This window comes from Megalobrama amblycephala, linkage group LG16 (assembly GCF_018812025.1).
Source record: "Megalobrama amblycephala isolate DHTTF-2021 linkage group LG16, ASM1881202v1, whole genome shotgun sequence".
In the NCBI taxonomy this organism is placed as follows: Eukaryota; Metazoa; Chordata; class Actinopteri; order Cypriniformes; family Xenocyprididae; genus Megalobrama; species Megalobrama amblycephala.
In genome coordinates this window covers 23,757,312-23,782,064 of record NC_063059.1, presented here as the reverse complement: position 1 = coordinate 23,782,064, position 24,753 = coordinate 23,757,312, and the positions used below count along the sequence as shown (strand labels likewise).

General features: G+C 37.5%; 1 protein-coding gene across 1 annotated transcript in view; it reads right to left on the bottom strand.

Moving 5' to 3' along the window:
• Positions 1-22,414, bottom strand: part of LOC125248463 (unconventional myosin-XVIIIa-like) — a 119,156-nt gene extending 96,742 nt beyond the window's left edge. Inside the window, 2 exon segments of the mRNA XM_048160352.1 lie at positions 19,330-20,482; positions 22,266-22,414. Coding sequence (XP_048016309.1) covers positions 19,330-20,361 — 1,032 coding nt within the window. The 5' untranslated portion in view covers positions 20,362-20,482; positions 22,266-22,414.
• Between the last annotated feature and the right edge of the window lie 2,339 nt (positions 22,415-24,753).

Here is a 24,753-nt window from a genome sequence, read left to right as displayed (position 1 = left end):
ATTGCTTGGTAATTGGTTGACCTAAACTAGGGCGAATAAACTGTGATAATGTGTGAAATGTTGAAGGTGTCTGAATACATTTTATATAATGTAATCAAATGTATTATCAAATGTAAATATTTGATAATATTGTATTTTTAGCTCTTATTTTGTCAGCTAAATTGTTTTCCTTTGATTTGTTATAAACAAAAAATTAAAAACATTAATATATTATTTATATAATTTTTAACAGTAAGTGTCTGCTCCATCTGTCTGTCCAAAAGGGATTTTTTTGTCTGAAAAAGCAAGACGACTCCTGGTCTAAATGATAATTCAATTTTATGATTACATCAGGACCAGCACAAACAACTGTTTGAATGCCACACAAGCACAAAAACATCATGAGTAAAGTAAAAGCATTAGCCTGAGCAGATAACAAACAGCAAAGGGATAAGTGTTTGTATTTTGGCAGTCCCATTCATTACTGCGCCGTGTCATGTATCAGGCGGCGGAGAGCTGCTCTCAGCACACAAAAGCCCTTCATTAAAGATGACCGCCCCATACTCAACATGGCGGCAGTGTTGTTGGGCGTCAACAAAAGCTCAAGTGGTCATACCGGAGAGACCTTTTACAAGAAGTGGTAATTACACACACAATCCTATAACTCATGTTCCTAATTTCCATAAGTCCAACTCTTTTCCACTCCGTTCCTCATAATGCCGCATGCGTGCCCAGACTAGCTCTTTCATTATTCAGTTTGCCTGTAGCAGGTCTCTTTAAATAATTGACACTGGCAAAGACTAAAGCATTATGTTAGAGACAAAGCGAGATCCTGAAGAACTCTGCAGTGCACCATGAAACCCCACAACCCACTTCAACCAGACCACCAAGCCTCGCCCTCACTCAAAATCCCGGCCACAAGGGCTTCAGATGCACTGCCAGACACCCTTACGGAGATATGCACGTCCTCATAATGACAAAACCCAGCCCTGACACTCACTGGGAGAACGGAAGGCTGATGGAGTACATCAGTGGGGACAGTTGGGTTTGTGCTGGTAACCCGGTCTGCCTTGCGAATGTTGGCGACTCACAGTGTGGGTAATGGCTAGCGTGTGTGAGGGTGGTTTTTCGTGTACCCAGAGTGTACTCATTCACCTCCTCCAAACCTCAGGTCTCACCACTCCAACATAGCATTTTCATTTTTCCAGCTGAATTTAAGGAATTTCACCATCAAGAGTAAGTTCATGGGAGTGATGCACCGAAATGAGGTTTTTACCGAAAACAAAATTAATGTTTTAATTTAGCCACAAAACCAAAACAGTAAACAAAAGTTCAGTTAATAGAACTGAATTAATTTAAATAAAAGCTGAGTTGTATAAGCATTTAAATTGCACACAAGGCAGTTATTATATGAACTAACTTCTTAATTATATGATTGGTGTTGAACTATTTAGACTTGTTTTAATGGCAGAATTATTTTAGCATACATTAAATAATGAAGACAACAGGTTAAGTAAAAACATAATGAATATGTAATACAGTACATATATTTATCAAAATGCATTTTTTTCTAGCTAACTATCGCGCTATGGTCATTGAATGGCTGGCTACTGCTTTACTTTCTTTTTTTCTTTTTTATTGACATCTTTCCACGGTTAAAACACTGATTGAGCGATTACATGACACATGATAGATTTCAGCAAGTTGTACTCTTTCAACACAACTTATGAAATTCATTTCGTGCTATAACTAGCTTATCCACATTGTGTGCACAAAATAGACACTGAGTCACTGACACAGTCAAAATGCAATCTTTGGAGAAACACTAATTAAACATCACAGTTTTGTTTAATGATTTCGGCCATCCAAAACCATTTTGGTTGAAATTAAAATAATTTTTGGCCAAATATTTTTGGTTGATGAAAATGCAGTGCCATATATAAATCATTAATATAAATTTTATTATAAAGTCCCCCTGTAGTCAATCATTGTATCCCTTAAAACTTATCTTTGATCACCAAAATGACATTTTTATACATTTTTCCCTTAAAAAAAAAAAAAAAAAATCTTCATGCCTTAAAATAGCTTGAATGTAACTTTACACCCTTGCCTCATGTAGTATACGCAGTTCTATGAATATGCAAATTAGCCCCGCCTCAACTCACACCAGCTCAGAGATCCACTCGTTGACGTGATTGGTTAGGAAGTTTGTGGCATCAGAAACACCAGTGATTTCAATGGTGTTGACATGAATTTGCACATGGCTTGTCTTAAAGCATATTAAAAACACCACAAACGCATATAAACAACATTAAAAACTAGATTTTCACCACAGGGGGACTTTACTTATTTAATATATAATTAAATGTAAAAATTATATTATATATATATATATATATATATATATATATATATATATATATATATATATATATATATATATATATATATATATATATATATACATATACACATATGTGTGTGTGTGTGTGTGTTATGTGTGTTATGTGTTGCGATACATACATATATATTGAATAAATAAAAATAAATTAGATATTAAATAACTAAATATAATATTATATTTTAAAATCAAATAAAAAAAAACTTGTTGCATAGTTTCTGGGTCAGGAATGAGCAGGTCTCACTGTGAAGTGGCCTGTACGGTCATAATAAATGCTTAGTCAGCAGTACTCGTAGTCTATAAATGCCTAAATGAGGATTTCCTAACTTGCAATCACTCTCACGGTTAGTGGAACATCTGGAAGATAATCCAAATAAAGCTCGTTTCCGTATTAAACTGCTTTACGGTGGCTTATCTCTGTGGGGAGGGCCTTCCTCACTTACAGATTGTATCGTTTTCCAACTAAGATGATAAAGAGCTCCGTTACTGGGGTAGACTGGTGGAGAATGGTGTTAGAGAGATGCCAAAACTCACATCACTCCCTCCCTCGGGTGGACTTTCTGATAAAAGGCCTTTTTCAGGCCTCTCCGCAGTCCCATGATCAATGGTAAGGGAGTGATGTAGTGAGCAGCATCCATAATAAGCCATTGGAGTCAGCACCGGATATCACTGACACGCAGTGCGTTTAATTTTAACCAACACGGCCAAGCGTATGAGTCTTGGAACAACATCCAGAGAGAAACAATAAACCATGAGCCATCAGGAATCATTGGTATTTCAGCCCAGACCACAACCACGCTGGACTGCATGGAAAAGAATAAGCCCGGGGCAATGAGCATTCCTTTAACTACGCTTTCTTCAAATTGCTTCTATTTCCAGGGGGTTATAAATTACAATTTATAGGACAGAGCGTCGGTTAACAATCCGTGAGGCTTTTTACAACAAATTAAGTCATGACTGTATGCCGTTTGATTCGGATTCGGTGTATAGGGTTGCTAAATACACATTCTGTCATTAATACTCAATTCGTGGCCAAATGAAAATGCTTGTATGGCGTGCTGCTGGATAAACCCCCTGAGAGCCTTTAGAGATATATATTGCTGTGAGAAACCACAGCTTTAGATGCTGAGAATGGTATGATCCGGCAGTCTCAACTAAATCCAGCCTGCAGTAAAAACAGCTGAGCTGATACATGAGAGGCTGTGGGATGAGGAGTGGAAGGAAAAAGAGGGGAATTCTCCTCGTAGAGCCGTACAGAGAGGCCTTTCTCCGGGCTGGGGTCACAGCCAATCAGAGCTGTTTCACCAAGGCCCTGTGCTGAGTGGGCCTGACCATGCAGCACATGCAAAATGTTAATGTCTACAAAGTGGGCTTTCAATGGAGCTCTCTGTTGCTTTTTATCTTGGGCATTGCGAGCCGGCAGACCAAACCGAATATAGAAATAGGACTGTGGGGAGGAGAGCAATTATTTTTTTAAAAAAGCTAATTTTTTCCACATTCACTACTGTTGAAAAGTTTAGGGTAATTAAGATTTTTTTTTAAAGATTATTCAGCAAAAACACATTAAATTGACAAAAAGTGACAGTAAAGACATTTATAATGTTTTAAAATAAGTATAAGTGTTATGCGTTATATATATATATATATTTTTTTTTTTTTTTTTCAAATAAACACTGTTCTTTTCAACCTGGAAAAAGTATCATGGTTTCCACAAAAATATCAAGCAGCTAAACTGCTTTCAAAACAGATAAATGTTTCTGAGGACAAAATTAAGACTTTAATTATTACATTTAACATTATACAATTCTTATTTTGCATCAAACAAATCTTAATCCATGATGTTGCCTTTGTGCACGTTCTGTTTTACAGTGTGGAGAAAGAGGGTCGACAGCATGGGAGGGGTCTTACTGCAGCAGATCACTGCGAGACCACTTTCTCATGACATCGATGAAAGGTCCATCCTGACAGGAAGTATCTCAACTCTAATGAGCCCTGAGCCATGGTAGCACAGCTCATCTAGTCTGCCCCATTCTGCTCTCTATCCTCTTCCTCTGGAGACTTCCTGTCTAATTGTCACTATGGTGAGTGAAAAACCAGGTGGAATGGACATCGAGAGCGGTATGTCACGTGTTAACTAACAATAAACTACAAAAATTGGGTACCAAATTACCAGCATAGAGTATTCTTTGAAGTATGGATTTAGAGGAAACTAGAGTGTAATTTCGCTATTGGTGTAAAATACCCAGTCAGACTCTAATTGAAAGCATTGCTACATCCGACATGGCAGGCCTGTATAGAATCAATGCAGGACAAATGTAATCGATTGAAACATAGCTTGATGTTATGTAATCTATAACTGTTAAAACAAAAATCCATGGAATTGAACATTCCCATAGAATGACCTCAAGTGTAAAGATGAAATATGTTGTTCTGGCCCCACCTCTTTTCAATCTGCTTTCTCCGGAGACCCAGTCAGGAAGTGTCATGTTTGTTCCAAAGCAAATTCCAAAAATACCAAGAATGGAACTTTAGGGAGGAGGAAACATTTCCAAGCCCTTCATAGAAACAAGGAATGCAGTTCACTTAATGACCCCCTTAAAGGGAGAATTCACCCAAAATAAAATCATTTACTCACCCTCATATGCAAAACTTTCTTCTGAGGAACAAAAAATGAATCATTTTTAAGAACGTTGGGAAACAAACAATTTTGGACCCCATTGATTTTAATTTTATGAAAAAAAAAAAAAAAAAAAAAAAAACATTTCTCAGAATATCTTTTTAGTGCTCTCAAAATTAGCGCGTTAACACATGCGATTATTTTTTTCAGTTTAAACGTTAAAAATATTTAACACAACTAAGCATCCATTTTTTATCATTTGGCAAGCATCACATTATATGATTACTCTCTTATTCACGCAAATGCTTTTAAATGGCAGGTCTTAAAGTCACAGCAGCCTAATAAACCAGTTGATGTGATGCCTCAATGTTGATCAAAGATAACAGAAAATTGTAGTTTTAATAAGGATTAGTCTATATTTAATTTATAATTTATGCAGTGAGGAATGTAAAGTGTTTGATAACTATTCATTTTCTGTATATTTTCTGTATATAAGCCACAGGTAAATATGACATTTGTTATAAAGGGTTTATGTGAAAATTGTTCACTTAAATTAAAAGTTGTTTTTTTTTAAAGCCTAATAAATGTTGAAATTGATAGCTTTTAGTTATACTGTAATGTTGAATATCTAAAATTAATGTTTAAAAAAAATCAATTTCATAGAGAAATCAGTACTAGTAATTCATTCATAGAAAGATATCATTAAACAAATTTTTAAAATATAGTCTAAGTTGTTTCTACATTAATTTGGAGAGTAACTGAAATTATTACAATGTAATATGTTTTTAATGACGATTAACCATGATTAATTACAGAAAAATGTGTGATTAATTGGTGGGGGGGTTAAGAGATTGACAGCACAACTTTTATGTTTCACAGAAAAAAAGAAATTCATATAGGTTTGGGTGAATGATCTCTTTAACAAAACCTATATTAAAAGCTTTTCAACAGTAATATTTCAACATTAAATTGCATCTAATAAGTGATTTAGTCTCTTTAAATATGATGGTGTGGTGGTAACAGTGGTAACTGATGGTGTGGTATCCCTGCAATCTATAACAAACTACTGTACATAGGTAATCTAGGTCTTTTACCCCCAAGAACTTAAATAGAATCGAGCAAGACACGTAGAAGGACTGTAAAGGCAACACGTCATCTTATTCACATGGGAAGAATGGCCATTTAAAATCACTTAAAAGCTTATCTCAAATGACGTGACAGGCACAGTACGTAGAAACTGGCTTTTTATCCCAGTTCCTGTGCTAGGGCTTCCTGAACACGCTCAATTACTTCCCTCATATCACACTCCTGCCTGGCACACCCAGCATTATGACACATGGCACTCTGCCCTAAAGGTCTGCAGTCAAATTATAACAGGATTACTGTTGGGGAGTAACTAACTGAAATGTGACAAAATGCTACATTGTCTTTTTCTGCCACACTGTATTATGCACGCAGCTTTACCCGCTGAGAGATCTAATGCAAGCATGTTCTTCTTAAAACATACGTAGCTTTGGGATATCGAATTAATTTGTGGAAATCAGTCTCTGCACAGTGAATATTTAGTTGGATCATCACCATATTTTTAAATCATTTATAAACTGGTTCATAGTTTTATTAGATGCATTACTATTAGTTTTCAGTTGATACGATAGGCATCATGAACTAACAACAAACAGCATTTTTCACCCAATCTAGGTTTATTTATAAATATAATATTGTTTATTATTAAATATCCATTAACATTCATGTTAATTTAAACAACTTAAATGTTAAAAATTATTCTCAAAAAATTCAAAGTTACTATTATTATTATTATGATTATGATTATGCTCTCAACATATGCTCTCAATGACAAATGCGGAACAGTTGGTTCATGCATTCATGACCTCAAGACTAGATTATTGTAACGCTCTACTGGGTGGTTGTTCTGCTCGGCTTTTAAACAGACTACAGTTGGTCCAAAATGCGGCAGCTAGAGTTCTTACTAGAACCAGAAAGTATGACCATATTAGCCCAGTTCTGTCAACATTACATTGGCTCCCTATTAAACATCGTATAGATTTTAAAATCTTGCTACTTACTTATAAAGCTCTAAATGGTTTAGTCCCCAGTACCTAAGTGAGCTCTTAATGCATTATAGTCCTTCACGTTTATTGCGATCTCAGAATTCAGGCCAGTTGATAATACCCAGAATATCAAAATCAACTGAAGGCGGCAGATCCTTTTCCTATTTAGCACCTAAACTCTGGAACAATCTTCCTAGCATTGTTCGGGAAGCAGACACACTCTGTCAGTTTAAATCTAGACTAAAAACACATCTCTTTGCTCTTGCATACACATAACACATTATCAATACATTAACATTTTTCAAATCCGTTAAAGGATTGTTGCGCTGCAATAATTAGGTCGGCCGGAACCGAGAACATTTCCTATAACACTAGATATACCTGTACATCAGAATAAGAATGGCATCTACGCTAATATCTGTCTCTCTGCTTATCCTGAGGTTTTCCGGGTGCTGGATCCAGGCCGTATCCAGATCAGATGGAGAACCTGTGTCTGGACCTGACTACAACGTAGCCCAGGAGACAATGGGCCTACAGATCCAGTTCTGGCTATAATTCAGATTTTTAATCCCCGTATCCGCTTACATATATTTATATATAATCTATTTTTAATCTCTATAATAAAAATGTATAATTCAGATTTTGATCTCCATATCCATTTACATATATTATATATATCTTCCAAGGGGTTTTTTCCCCTCCTAGGACTTTTTTCCCAGTGTTAGCACGCTGGGTTTTTCTCCTAGGGGTTTTTTTCCACCCCTGGGAGTCAGCCGACATTGGCTTAATGTAGCACCATCTTGTATATGTTACATATTACCACGCTTGTTTGTACAGCTTATTTTTAACCACTTCCCTTTTTTCTGTGCTTCTAATATGTAAAGCTGCTTTGAAACAATTACCAATTGTAAAAGCACTATATAAATAAATTTGACTTGACTTGACTTGATTAATTTTATTACTGTTGTTGTTGTTGTTGTTAATGTAGAATTAACATTAATGTAGATTAATAAATGCAGTAAAAAATGTTCTTTGTTAGTTCATCATACCTCAAGTGTGTGGTTTTGGAGAGGAGGTAATAAAATGTTGCTGAGGTCCAGAGAAAACGAATGTTTAACTTCAGAGATCAGAAATGTTGAAAAGATTGAGATAAAATGAGAGCCAATCAAATCAGAATAGCTTCCTGAACAGAGCTTATGGTCTTGTGGAGTAAAATAATACTGTAAGGGCCAAGAGCTACAGTGCCTGTACACTCTGAGGAGGGGTATCAATCATGAGGTGTATGTGTGCCTTTAATATCTTGTGTGTTTGGACACATTCAAAGCCAAAAAAATAAATAAATAATGGCCAATACATGCTATACATGCACCTGTGACTGCACACTGAATTCACCAAACTACGTTTTGCAATTGTAAACAGTTCTTGCAGAAAAGCAATTGTGATTAGTAGTAAAAATCACTATTATACACAGCCTCTCATGGCTTATTGCTGTAGCTTGAACCTTCAACATTGAGTGCATCCGCAGTGAGGCTAAAGTCCTCATGGGAACAAGTAATGATAATGATTGATTTTTTCCCACAGCACATCCATTAAAAAGAACCCAGAGCACATACATGAACAGTTTGTTCTCTCAAAGCAGTATGCTAACATCAAACATATACATATTTCCACAATGCACATGCAAAAAAAAATGTAAGACGAATGTTAAATCATCTGAATTGAGTTCACACAATATAAAAGTCATATCCATAAAGTGGTAACTATCATTGGTCAAGGGCCAGTACAGAGTTGAAGATTTCCAGCCTCTAGGATTTCTGTGGTTGTTATTTTACATACACTTACATACACATATGAAAAACCTAGCTTGGTAAAATTGCTCACAGACTGTTCAGAAGCAATGCCAAGGCAACAGAAGTACCAGAACCCACAGGCAGCAAAAGAGAGAGAAAAAGAAACAAAGAGAGGGAGGTCATAGAGGAAAGGTTTCAGCTGAGAAGCAATTTCTCAAATTAAAATGGATGTTACCAAATGATAGGGGGGGGGATAAAATAGTCAAACTCACGTAATTTATCACAGATGACTCCATTCAAGCACACCCTCCAAATCTAAATCATTCTTCTGTTAAAGTGTCCATTTTTAGCGCCTGGTAAGTGATGCAGAGGTGTTTGTCATGGTTATGAGATTCAGAATTGAATTGAGAATGCCTTTTAAATTCCAATTCAATCTGAAGTGAATCTGAATTGAAGTACCAAACAAGACTGTACTGGAATACAAATTTAAATGTAAGGAAGAACAACTAAAATATAATGAACCGAAATTCATTGTTAAAGATCCAGTGTGTAATATAGTGTAATGTTATATTGCATTTCTGTCTATAGATTCTCCTAAATATGTTTTCAGTGGTATATAAAGACCTTACATCATGAACCGTTGGGGGTTTTTTTACCTTAGAATGAGCCATTTCTATCTACATAAAACACGGGTCCCCTTACATGGAAGTCGCCATTTTGCGCCGCCATGTTTCTACAGTAGCCCTAAACGGACAAACTGCTCTACAGAACACGTTTAGGCCAGAACACACCAAGCCAACGCCGACGAACTAGTGGACACGAAAGCAGACTGCGGACTGCATCAGCAGCGTCTGTGTCAAAAGTTGCCCTGCCACACCAAACCGATGCTAAACAGCCAACGGCCAAGCAGCACGTCAGTTCTGCGCCTGCGTGAGATGAAATGCCTTTCCGAAACAGCAGGCGGCAGTAGCTGAGCAGCCAATCAGAATGATCAGATGGCCCGACGGACCGACAAGCTTCAACGCTGATTCAACATTTTGAATCGGCCGAAAAAAGGCCGACGAGGACCAACTTCAGCCGACGGTGTGGAACACACTGAGAAAACTTAGTCGGCCGACGAAGAAAAACTGCCCGACGGCCGACCGTCGGCTTGGTGTGTTCCTGCCTTTTGCTTTACTGCCTACTCTCTGCTGTCTCAGATGACATCTTTGTCCTGTGTCGGCCAATGCAGCTTCTCTATGTGCTTAGAAAGGGAGGGGTGAGCGGTGGACTGAGCCGTTGGTTGCAATTCGCAACCTCACAGCTAGGGCTGGGATGACACGTCGATTCATGATCGATACAATGAATCTGGATCAATCCTGATATTTTCTCTCTCAAATCGATTCTGAGCTTAGTTTTAACAGCAGATGGCGCTCTAGGCTAGTTTTTAACCGCACACTCAAGCGCTCCCGAAGAAGACTGCAGGACAGCACTCATGTAAGTGGTTAAATATACTTGCACCTTGGCTCAGAATGCTTTTATGATGCAAGATTTGTAATTCGCTTCAACCTTTTCAAACTTTATGAATGATTATTTTAGGTTTAAGTGGTGTGTTTAAAGGAACTGGAAGCAGGAAGTGTATGAGTGTTTCTAAAGCACGTATAGCAGTGCCATCTGCTGTTTAAAAACTAAGCTCAGAATCGATACAAGAGAGAATTGCGATACATCGGAAAATATCAGAATCGCTCCAGATTCCTGGTATTGCAAATCGAGATTTGATGTATTGTCCCAGCCCTACTCACAGCTAGATGTCGCTAAAATACTAGAAATGTTACATTTTTCCATGTCATACAGACAATTGGACGGATGGATGGGCCAACAGATGGACAGAATGACAGACAGAATGATAGACTGATACAGTGATAGTCAAAAAGAAGATAGACATATAGATAGACATAAGACATAACAATAGACAGACAGAGACAGAAACAGGTGAGAGTCTGGTTAAACTGGATTGTGGGCAGTTAGTGCAGTGAAATACAGCAACCGAAAGTGCCAACAGTTTAGTGAACAGTTTTTGGTAGAAAACAATCATTCACTGACATCTCTTCCACTTAAAGCTTTACTCTAAGTGGAGAAAAAGGGAAGTACAGGAGTGTGGTGCAGAATGTCCCTGGGGTGTTGTGGGCCAGTGCTGCGGCAGAGATGGAGCCAGTATGGCCCTGTCTACAGAGTGAAGAGAACTACAGTACAATCACAATGTGCTAGGCATTGCGGCTGGTGATTACGAAAACATACTGCAAACCTGACATTTGGGATTGTTTATATATTGTGACGAGAAGCACTGTGATTAGCAAATTACAACTTATTTCAGCAATGTTAGAAGTGTGTATGGGGGAAAGACTTGTATACGAGACTAGTATGTTAATGAAAGCATATTTGTGGTCTTGGTGCAGCCTCCACAGCGTTCTGGTAATGATGGACCTCTGAGGTTTGTTAACTGCAAAGTCATGCTTTCACATTCCCTGTAAAACAGCATGGTGGCACATTGAAGCTGGGTGTCAGAATGTCTGCATCAATCTGTGCGTGTATGTGGTTCTGGGGGCATCTGGTTCACAGCTGTAACTCTTCTGAAGACAGGGTTGTGGAGTGCAACCTTGCTGGAGGTGAGTCAGGCATTATGAACTGCCACCCATGCCGATGCCTCTACAGTCACTTCACTGCGGCAAAGTCAGCAAGAGCCTTTAGTGCTGAAGATGCTGAAATACCTGTACAAATGGCAGACCTATTTACCTCAAAGACATTTTTCTGAAAATGTTACCACCACAAAAAAATATTTTGACTCATCTCGTGTCAAGGTTACTGCGAGGTACTTACAATGGAAGTAAATGCATGGATGATTTTTAAGAGGATTTAGAAGCATATAATTTTATGGTTTTGTTAAAATGTTGTATTATACATGTAATAAAATAAAACAAATGTTAAATGTAAAATGAAAATTAGAAGTGTTTTCTTGGCAACTAACTGAAATAGTTAAGTTGAAGTACCAACATTACTCATATTACTAATACTAATATAAAAATAAAGTAAATTGAAATAAAAAATAATGATTAAATGACAAAAGCACATAATTAATAAAATGTAAAGTAAAATTAAAATAAATTATATAAATAACAGCCAACTTAAAATATGAATAAATACAAAAAAATTTAAAAAAGCCAAGTCAAAACACGAATAAATACTTAATACAGCATATAAAATAATAAAATAACCCTGGTTAAATACGAATATCATTTACATCTAATGGCTATATTATTGAAACAGTGAATCATTAACTGATTTGCCCCATTCACTTCCATTGCAGGTTCCTCACTGTACCCCTTTTTTTTTTTTTTTTTTTTTTTTTTTTTTAAATAGGAGGGAAGTGGAAAAATTGTTGTTGTTGATCAAGATTATACCACAAATTCTGTCACTTGTGTTTAACTGTACTGATTTCAAAATCAAATGATACTAACCTAATATCAAATAACAAAAGATATTGCCTCATTTCACTCCCTAGTTTTGTTCTTTACAGTGGGACAGCCCTAAAAAGTGTCTGACTCCTTAGGAAGTACACCAACTACTCAACTAGAGAGCTGACTAAGACTCTCTAGTTGGACTTAGATGTCCAGCACTCAACAACCAGAAAAATGTGGTTCCAGGCCTGTCTTGGCCGAGACAATGTAAGACAGAGAGCAGCCTGCGTGCTGAAAATAGATGGTTTTACCTGTTTGTTTCAGCAGGGTCTGTGGTACTGTCTCTATTCTGGCTTCCTCACAGCCATCTCAGGACATCCTGACTACTCTGGTCAATGCCTAGAAGAATAGAGGACTTCCTGTATGTTTGCTGTGTTCTCTTCTAAGGAATAGGGAAAAGCGGGAACAACACCATTCTTCAGCCACTCCAAAGACATTCCTGCAACGAAGGGGAAGTTCCTCTTCGCGAAGTTCCTATTCTGCCAAACTCAATTACAAAAGGGCATCAAAAATATTTCCAACAATCAAAACAGCATGCGTATAATTAGTAATCAAATTACCGAACAAGAACAAAGAAAAGTCCATTATAAAATGGAAAAAAATACTGTATACTTAAACCGAAGGAGATAAAGTCATCTACATAAATATCATTGAGACTTGTGGATGGACTTTTGACTTGGGTCAACAGCCACCTAGCAACCAGTAAAAACTCTAGTTCTCACTATCAAAGCAGTTCCTTGGTCACCAAACTTTTTCCTGAAAAACAGCTAAATCTAAGACTCAAAAACAGCAAAGCCATAAGATATAGAAAGTAAAAGGTCAATCAAGACGACTTTCAATGAAGCAGCAGGGCCCAGCTGTGCTTGACTTCATGACATTTGCCTGCTGGAGGAGACCGTCATGAACTCCCTCTGCTTGGCTTTTGTTTGCACTGAGACATGATCGTTTTACGACTCTTCTTTATTTGGATTGATGATAAAGCTGTTGCTATTTGTTTTCTGAGACAATGGAACCGAGAATGGCTCCCGCTGCTCAGTGAGGCCCACAAATCAGTACAGCACTCCAGACATCACACAGGCAAACACAGATCCTCCACAGACACGTGCTGCAAACACGACTACCCGAGACCACATTCACACACCAGAACAAAGGTCCAGCTCTTCACTTCCTGTTTGTCAAATTTCTGTTCCACACTTACTTTTATAATAGGGATGCATTCAAAAATAGATAAACTTTAGGAAACATGTTATAAGACACCCTTGTTCCATTTACTTGTGCTCCGTCTAGCTGTGTTCCCTAATCATTCCCTAAACATTGAGCCAAACTGCCGTCTGAAAAATCAAACTGCAAGGCAGCAAAATAAATCATAACTTAATCAAATCGCAAAATTAAAAATTAAGCACCTTTATGGCATTTTGCATACAGTGGTTACTGATTTCGAGCATGTTGAGTATTGTTTTGCATTTGAAAAAAAGTCAAATGCAAATAAGTGGATAACAGATATGGATTTGCCAATAGCCAACAGTGAAATGGAATACTAAGGTGGCCAATATAGTTTTATATACATAATACAATTCAATAATCGCACAGAATCTCTTCTGAAGACTTGGATTAAACTGCTCAATTTGTACGGATTACTTTTACAATCTCTTTATGAATGTTTTAAAATGCCAAATGTTTTGGTTACCCTTAGTCTCGCATAGCCAGATCTTCAGACTGACAGCAGAAGGTCTGGACCCTATCGTAGCTTTTTTTAGCCAAGGACCGCCCAAGAGGACATCTGACTGACATGTAACGCAACAAATCACAGTTCTTTTTGTTCCGTGTCATGTTTTTAGGGGCGTGAAAATGTAAAGTCGATGTCCCTACAATAACAGAATTATTCATTCAAGAACGTTGTGCAAGTTTACTGCAACAATGGAATCGCGAACTTTACATACTTTTGAAAATCCAGCGTTTAGTTGATTGTGGTAAGTGCTCATTCTCACAATTGTAAACATAGCGGTGTTCTTCTTCCACGAGGGGGTTTGGCGTAACAGCATTTGTTTCCAGGCGGACGATTAAAGAACGCGACACACACGTCTCCCAGACATCCTGTAGAATTCAACCAACCAGGTAACGACTTCGAAAATCCTTAAGTGTTTCCAGTTAAGTGTGCCATATGCATCAGACGTTCAGCCTGCGGTCCGTGAAATCTCAGATTGAGACTACGGTTACCTGCACTTTCATTTGAGGGACAGAAATTGCTCAGGTTTCATTAAAAATATGTTCATTTGTGTTACAAAGATAAATGAACGTCTTGTTGGTTTGGAACAACATGAGGGTGAGTAAATGGTTTTTGGGTGAAATATCCCTTTCACATTTACGCAGTTCACAAAAAAAAAAAAAAGAATAAATTTAAAAAAAAAAATTAACAGAAATTTAAAAACAGAAATACTATCCATTGACAATGAAAAGAGTCAGTAGAATTTGGAAGTGATAAAGTGAATTGAAGAACACTTCTGTTATTTGGCAAAGTAAACGTGGTTATCAGCCGATAATCTCAAAATGGCCAAATATAGCCTGAATAATCTGATTAGCCGATACATCTATCTATCACTAATTGAAATATTGTGTTTTAAAGGTGCCATCGAACGTTTTTTTACAAGATGTAATATAAGTCTAAGGTGTCCCCTGAATGTGTCTGTGAAGTTTCAGCTCAAAATACCCCATAGATTTTTTTAACTGCCTATTTTGGGGCATCATTAGAAATGCGCCGATTCAGGGCTGCTGCCCCTTTAATTGCTCGCGCTCTCCGCCCCCCCCAGAGCTCTCGACTCTATCATTGCATAAACAAAGTTTACACAGCTAATATAACCCTCAAAATGGATCTTTACAAAGTGTTCGTCATGCAACATGTCTAATCGCGTAAGTATAGTATTTATTTGGATGTTTACATTTGATTCTGAATGAGTTTTATAGTGCTCCGTGGCTAAAGCTAACATTACACACTGTTGGAGAGATTTATAGAGAATGAAGTTGTGTTTATGCATTATACAGACTGCAAGTGTTTAAAAATGAAAATAGCGACGGCTCTTGTCTCCGTGAATACAGTAAGAAACGATAGTAACTTTGACCACATTTAACAGTACATTAGCAACATACTAACGAAACATTTAGAAAGACAATTTACAAATATCACTAAAAATATCATGATATCATGGATCATGTCAGTTATTATTGCTCCATCTGCCATTTTTCACTATTGTCCTTGCTTGCTTACCTAGTCTGATGATTCGTCTATGCACAGATCCAGACGTTAATACTGGCTGCCCTTGTGTAATGCCTTTCATAATGTTGGGAACATGGGCTGGCATATGCAAATATTGGGGGCGTACACCCCGACTGTTACGCAACAGTCAGTGTTATGTTGAGATTCGCCTGTTCTTTTGTTTCTTTTAAACAAATGAGATTTATATAATAAGGAGGAAACAATGGAGTTTGAGACTCACTGTATGTCATTTCCATGTACTGAACTCTTGTTATTCAACTATGCCGAGGTAAATTCAATTTTCAATTCGATGGCACCTTTAATAAACAATCACTGCTGTTACTTCCACATACTAGAGCACTTACTGCCCATCTTTAATTTAAAAAAAGCTCCACAACAAAAGAAGCCCAAAATGAATACTCTCAGAGGACATATTAGATGTTCCAGACAATGCCTGTAGCACAGCTTGCCAAAAGACAGAACAGATTATGATCGCCGTCCGAGAGAGAGCGATAGACAGGGGGGCGAGAGTCACAGGCTGCATAGAGTACTCCCACTGACCTGAGGCCATGTAATGAACCACATCGAGTACAATGGGAGGCTGACTAAGAACTATGCAGCAAAGCAAGCCCCTCATGTTTGTTGGTAAAACCCAAAATAGCACAGCAGGCCCACTCTGGTATGAGACGGAGGTGCTCGCCAATGACCAATTTGCAGAAGCACATGATAAACCGTTCTAACTGTTACAAGATGGTCTGTTACCAAATGGGCAAATATCACTCAAACCTTTAAGCTAAACAAATCTTAGATTTCCTGAAAGTGCTTAATTTATGATGCTGCCACAAAGTTAAAACTATTCCATAGGAAAAACCATTAGGGAGTCCTTCACAAACATGTGGTTGCATAAACAGACAGAGCTGATGATCACTTTATTTTTCTAAGCCCATTACAGCAGTACAGTACCATTAGCCTGATGTTAGTGCTTCAGTTAAGATTTATTGTAGACAAAAATGCTGACGCTGAGAGGCAGCTTTCCTTACTCTAGGCTATACAGATCATTTACCATCATGTAAATGTAGTAATGATAAAGATGATGAGAAAGAGTTCTGTCTTTGTGCTGTCAGGCACCTGTAGGTCAATTCGGCCTGCAGGAGTACAGCTGCTCTTCGCCTGCTCTAGGCCAAGACTGACTACAAAGAGACAAGAGTCTGTACAAAAACACTTAGGACTCCTTTTAATACTCTTTATTCCTTAACCCAAATGTATCTGTGGCTAATACGTTACAAAAGTCTAGGCCTGGGATTCATAACGTTTTCCTCAGCCAAACCATACAGCTTTTTCTGTAAATACAACAGAATTTTTCCAATTAGATGTGTTTTGATTTAAAGCTGCAGTCTGTAACTTTTTTGGGTTAAAAATGTCCAAAATCAATTTTTGAGTAACGGTAAGCTTGTAATAATGTGTTCTAATCTCAGTGGTACTGGTAGGTTTCCACGGGAAATTCGAGCATGCCGGCGTTCGTCTTCGCGTCATTACGTCATGTCTGTTTACATAAGGAAGGAGTCCCAGCTATTAGGCTAGTGAGGATGCTGCAGGTGGCGGATCATTTATTGCCTTTTCTCAGAGTAGCTGGAATAACTTATTTTGATGGCAGATTGTATGGTATGACAAATAAATTAGAGATTAGACTGTACAGAAATTGAAATTACAGGTAACACTAATACAAACTAAATACACAGTCACGCAATGCTTATGTTGTTAGCACAGAAAAAAGTATAACAATAATAATTTGCACGGTTCGATTTGATAGCTAAGCGCGATTGTTCGATTTAATCACCATTGGTAGCACGATTTATTGTAATGCTTTTTTTTCCCTCAGTTGGTCAGAACAAATTTGTTACTTGTTCAGATGGCCTTTTTTTCTGTGAAAATTCTTATTTTGTTCGCACTTCCAAGACGTAGAATCTGTGATTCCGAAGTACAGTATCCACCAGTGCGGTGATTGACAGCAAACATTAGATTCATCCGTGCTGAGGAGCCATGCCGATGCACAACCCATGTAAAGATGATAATTCCACAAATAAATGCAATTGCAGGTTTCAAACAGAGATGGCGACAGAGGCAAAACTTACGGACTCTCTTTATAATTGCTATTTCTTAGCCGAAAGAATAGAAGTTTGAAAACACGCGTGTTAGAACGTACTGACATAAGTCTGAAGAAGTTATGAAGGAACTGACGCAATTACTTGGCACACCATTTAGTTTACATTAAAAAATTGTGATTATCTGAGGTTGTGAAAGAAATGTCATCCAATTGGGCACTGAAGCGTCACGTGATGTTGCTGTGACGTGTCTTGTAGGCTGCTTGTCACAGCAACATCACGTGACGCTTCTGACGAAGGCAACAGGAAGTAGCCGAAACTAGTAAAGCAGGTAAACAAAACACTCCTGTCTGACTAAAAGAAATTTTAAAACAGAACTTAACTAAAGAAGACAGCATGAATCTACATGAAAGAAATTTCACATTTAATTAATGTAATGATTTAATAATTATTTTTGGTATCTCGCAAACCCACAGCAGTTTTCTAACGAACCCATTGATGATCATAAACCCGTTTCCAGTTGGAAACCTTGTTTTAGGCTAATGACAAATATAGTAGTTGCAAAGGGAATATTTAAATTCGTAATTGTCAGCAAACAGCAAACTGAAGGGAATAATTATTAAACAGCCAACACCTTTTTTCCTACACAAACACCATTTAATGATTCAAACGCACCTGATTCACTGTTTCAAAACTCACTGTGTCACACCTCTCTGAAGTTTCACAGATGGCTCAACATTCAGCTTCAGAATGCCTTTTTACAAATTACCAAAAGCTCCTAACTGCATGTTACAGAGCAAAAGAATATGTTAACTGAATGTACTGTTTTCCAAGCAAGTAAACAACATTGCTAAATTCTAGAATCCAATGAGTGTAGTTATCAAGGAATCTTACATAATATAGGAAGAAGCTTTGCGAGTCGTCTCAGCATCAACTTGTGTAACTTGGCACGACAGCACCAGACGGGATCCAGACCAGTAGTGGCACACATGCTAGTTAATAAAAGGCACAACCTCCGCCCATCCTAAAGAAAATAAAACATTTACGCAAAAGTGCCATTCTTATCTGTTATCCAACAAGGACACAACAGATAAATTTCAATGGTTTCCTTCTGTCAAGGGGTGGAAAAAAGAAAGAAAGAGCTTTTCCACCCATTCATCACACTCATCTTATACAAGAAAGTGCGTCTGACCAGCCTCTTTCTCTTTTACTATCAACAGCAAGTGCAATTTATAGCTGCACACCAAAACTAAACGGCGAAATGTAGCATGTGAAATTTCCATGAGGAAAATTCTGAATTTACTGTCGCACTGTGTCCAACTATTGCACAACAAACTGTGAAGAAAAACACAAACAAAACAATTTCAAAGCCTGTCATTAAAGTCATCACTTGTGGAAAGCTGGAGGAAGAAAAAATTCTGTTAGACACATTGTGACAGATGTTCATCCTGGAAAGGAATCCGCTTCCTGTTGCACAAGAACATGTTCATCTTAAATGATGTGCTTGTACTCTTGAGAAAAGCCAATTGGCTCTACATGTGTAAGAGCTGGGCAGGCTTGTGGGGAGTTGCCTGGAAAGCCTGTGATCATGAACAGAGAGGAAAAGAGAGACAAAATATGGACTTACGTCAAATGCTTCCCGCCGCAGCCCTTCGGTGTTCCTCAGCCAGCATCGGCTCAGCTCGCTTAACTCCAGAATGGGCTGAACTTTAAGGCGAACCGTGTCGCCTGACTGCCGAATCATCTCCACGATCTCATCCCTGCTCTTGTTCTCCACATTTCGCCCATTGATCTCGACCAGCCTGTCTCCGGGAACCAAACCAAGAGCCAGGTCCTTGGTGCCGGCACCTGGCTCTGCAAAGTGCACTACTCTGCGATATACCGTCCCATCCGTGCCACGGTCCAACATGGTGGTGCGCCGCAAGGAGAACCCAAAATCTCCAGTGTTCCGCCTCTGGAGAACCAGCTCCCGAACTTCGGGCGTCTGCGGTGGCACGACAGCAGGCAAGCGGAGGTCCGCAGGAAACGTCTTATCCACAATCTCAGGAATCTGCACCTTTTTCCCAGTAGGAGGCTGCTGCTGCTGCTGCTGATGTTGAAGACTAGGCTTTCGTTGGGGGTCAAACATCTTGGTCTCTACCTGTGGTGACGGGGCAGCAGAGTTCTGCCCAGAAGGTGTGGAACCTTCGGACGGACTTTCATCTTTATTCCTCTGAGAAAACGAGAAGCGCTTCATGATGGAACCCATTTGTGAGTTTTGCATGGCGAGGGAGCCAAACCTAGCTGCCCGCTCCTTGACAGAGCTCCGATGGCCATCTTGACCATAATCGCCCTTCAGATCATCACTGGAGCTGGCCGCGCTGAGCTGATCTGCATCCAGGACCATGCTGCTGCGGTTACTGAGGCCATCCGACTCAATGTCAGTCAGGTTGAGCTCAGTGCTGCTGGCAACTTTAATAGGGATCGGGTTCGAGATCTCCAACTTGTTCTTGGAGTCCCGCTTGGAGCTCCTGTTGAGGTTGAAGAATCCCCGCCTCATGCTCATCTCATCAAGGCTTCGGAGCTCAGCTGCAGACATCCGTTCCCTCCTATCTCTCTTGTCCTTTTTCTCCTTCCTAACTCCATCCTTCTCCTTGTCTTTTTTGATCAAGTTGAACATATTGTCCCCAAAAGTAGTCTACGTTCCACTACAGAAGCACCAATGTTTTCAAAAGTTAGAGATTTTTCCATACAGAGACGGAGTGGCTTCTGTAAATCCAGAATGGATTAATTATGGCTCCCTGGAGAGAGAGAAAGAAATGTCATAGCATTAACAATTGCATCATTTTTCATGTTTCTTTGCACAATGAAAATATTTTAGATTCCAGTCATGTCATAATTTCCAACTGAACATCCTGCATTACAACATGCAATCACTTTGTGAAAAGGTAAAGCTGTCTTATGTACTTGAAATCACTGACTGGCCTTTACCTAAGAAAGAAACATCTGTACCATAATATGGCATGATAATATTCACCGGAACAGCAAATTTGACTGATTTTACAGTAAGGAAGACACTGCATCATTATTCCACTATAAGAATGTGAAACAAACAGGGTTTAAGGCATTGGGGAAGTGCTATGAAAGCCATGGGCCTCTAACATTCCTATTTTCCCACCAGCAGGAGACTTCATCATCCAAACAAGTTCCATTAACAAGGGGCCAAATTCTTCCCTATAATACAGAAGGCAATTCAGGCAATTCTTCCCCATAAAAGGCTTGATGCAGACTTAATGCAATACTAAATTATAATACCTACTATACTATTTCTACTATTTATAATTTGAGTTGCAACAATAATACATAAATGCAACAAATACTAGTAAACCCTAGTTAGTATAAACAATAAACACAGTAACATTTATTATGATAATTATTAATAAAAATGCATTATCATAAACATATGTGGACATGGTAATCAAAACCAAGATAAAGACATATGCTTGAGCCTGAAAGCACTAAAGATGTCAGACTTCTCAATGCATTAGTTAAACAAGTATTCTCGTTTTCATTTTGCCTCTTTACAGCACAGAATATTAGCTTGAATTTTTACCCTCATGGTTTTTGAATATGCTCAGCATGTTTGAACAAGCATATAAAAGTTAAAGTCTCTTACAAAAATGTACTCCAAAATCCAACCCTTTTAATGACTTTTTGACATGACACATGAAGCAGTGACACCAGTGTCCTGCAATGCATGATATAAACCTTTTCTCATTTATTTATGATCAATATACATGCAGCTTTTATGGCCTCATATGTATGTTTACATGCATTACCTGACAGAAGTTCATAATCTGAGAATAGTTTCTAGTGTCTGAGTACGTCTTGACTGACTAACATTAGTATGCTAGCTTTTCATTAACAGTTCAATAATTAATTGCATGATTACTGTTAATAAATATGCACTTGACCACTGACATGAAAGGAAAGTGAGGGCGACTCACTGTCCTCCTTCACACCTAATGCTACAATATAATTAAGCGTTCTGTTACAACGTAGCCTATAAACCTGCGGTTTGCTAAATGTATCATTGACGCATTAAAGGCCAGGAAGATAAAATCCAGGCGAGAGTCATATAAAAGGGAAACACGTTAGGACACAAAACCTTATATAAATTGCCCGGTCAGTCAACCGAAGCGGCGAGAGACACGTCAATCATCAGCTGCAGGAAAGCCAAACGCTAACGTTCAAGATCAGCCTCTAAGCCTTTAAATTAGCTGGACACGGGCTGAAACTATTGAACACAGACCGCCAGAGTATACATATTACATATAAAACCTATAAAAAGGCAAGGTAGCTAATAAACAGTGAATGTAATAACCCTCCGACTACAGTTAGCAGGTCAGTTAGCATGAGTAAGTGGCTGATAAGGGTCCTTTCTTCGCCTCTATATCCAGCTGCTGTTGATCCCATGCTCACATCCCTGACATGGGATTTTACCTCCTGAAAATAACTGGATGTTACCTTGTTTACAAAGTTAAAACATGAATAGATACATGAATAAATGTCCGCTGAACTCACCGTTGTGAGATATCCAGGTTTTTGGTAGGGAACGGTATTGTTTCTGTTCGTTCTATCCTCTAGATGGGCGCAGCTGAACGTGAGCAGGCGAGCACTGTTGTAAATATATAGTGATAAAGGCGGTAGGTTGGCCTCATGCTGCTTATTGTTCAGTGAGAGGAAACGGCGACATCTGCTGGCTGCATTAAGAACTGCAGCTGTAGAAATCGATGACAGACCCGTTCAATGGAAGAATAATCTATTGTCTTGGTGGTCGACCGTCAGTAAAATCATTTCAGAGCAGGTCTAGAGATATATAAAGCTGACCTGAAGGGTCTCAGGTAGATCAAGGGTCAAGGTTATTATTGTTAACTAAAAACATTTTTGTTAATTGAAATAAAGCTGAAATAAAATATCAAAATTAGATGAAAAAATAAATGACAATTAGAAATGTTGCCTTGCAATTAACTGAAATAAGTTTTTTGTAGCACTAAAAATACAAACTGGTAATAAATTAAAACTGAACTAATATATACAGTCAAACCAAGGTTTATTCAAACACCTTTTCATTATTACAGTTTATTCACTATAATTTAAAAAATTTTAATAAAATATGACAAGATCTAAGAGTTAAACTGTGTCAGAAAAAAAATATTATTTTGATTATCATGGTCAAGTCATAGTTTCTGAATAATTTTTGGTTCATAGTTTTAGCAATTTTACTGGTATCCACTGTATGAAGAATTTTGGGTATAATATGTCACAGTTTACTTTATTTTGCTATCCTCACTTAAATAAATGAACTATAGTGTGCTGCACCCACTAGGAAAAATATACAAAAATATCAAAAACGTCAGAATAATTTTTGGTTTGACTGTACATATAACCTAAATAGTAATATTTAAAAACAAAACCTAATAAAAAGACAAAGGCACATAACAAAAATACTCAAATTAAAATATAAAAATAAAAGCTCATTAACAAAATTAATAAATCTATAATAGCATACACATAATACTTAAATTGCAGGTATGGGTTTTGTGGAATAGAACTTGGACAAGATCTTTGGGTCATGGTGTTTTTTGTTTTGTTTTTTGTTTTTTGCTTACCTGAGTTTATTTGACTACCTGTGAGGACTTTTCTTTTATAAAATGACCTCACAAACATAGTGACACATTTCAAAAGCTTGTGAAGCCAAATTATATATATATTTTTGCACTTATGATTGCGTTTGAGCATTAATAATGTGTAATTAATCATAATCATGTAATTTTGTATATTTTAATCATATACTCTTTGCTCTACTGTAACATTTCTTTAAGTGGGAGACGTATTTGTGCTTAATATGGTTCAATTTTACTGAACGTACTGAAAAGCCTTTTTTTTATAATACAATAAAAATAATGAGAAATTACAATTAAGAAAAATTACAATTATACTAATGACATATAATACTTGGATAAAAATACAAAATAACCATGTGTATGATACATCGGGGTTTTTCTTTTAGATGCTATCACGGATCCTTAAATTTGATCATTCTCTTGTGAAATACCCCATCCTAAAATTTAAAAGCCATCTTTTATAAACACCTAATTTATACACTGAAAAAATTATATTATAAAATTAATTTCTATTAAGTTACACATATATGGCGACCCTATATATTTTTAACTCACTATAGTAATGTTAAATGTATTATTTAATTGTTTATTTATTATCTTTTATCTATTTGTTTGATTACTAACTTACTTTATACCTATTTATTTTAATCTTATTATTTATTTTTACAGTTTTTTCTAGACTTTTCCACAGGCCCTATCACTGTCTTGTAACCTCCTGCCTGGGGTGATCCCCAGTTCGAAAACACCTGGGATACATACATGTCACTACTATGCGGCACAAAGGAATACATAATCCACGTTATATGATGGAAATATATAATCTACATCATATAGTTTGAAATCTAGTCAGATAAATATCATTTAGACAAATGGCGTGCATCAACAACAGATTTCAAGGGATTTTCTTATGCTACTGCAAAATGGATTTTACCAGTAGTGGACAGTAGGTGGTGCCCACGAGCAAACTTCAAAGTTGGCTAACTCACAAGGAAAGGAACATCCACAACTCTATTCTTTAAAATATTTATATTAATGCAAAATAATAGCTAAATATTTTGTCATTGACTATTGACCCTTTTGTTTTCTGACCTGCGGTGTGATGACGTACGTACCTTAATCGCGAAAACGTGCTAAACAACAATTTATCAGAAAATTATTTTTGTTTACTTGCTTTCTTGTATACCTACAAATAGCCTATACCTTTCTGCTTTTTTTTTCTTTTTTTTTTTTTTTACTTGCTTTCTATTAAATAGAGCTATTTATATTTGCATAAGTATTAGGGCAGGGATTCCCAACCTTTTTTTTTTTTTTTTTTTAAGGCAGTGGAACCCTAATAAAGGCCTTTGACCTGAAATATTTACGTGAAATAGGCTGCAGGTAAAAGA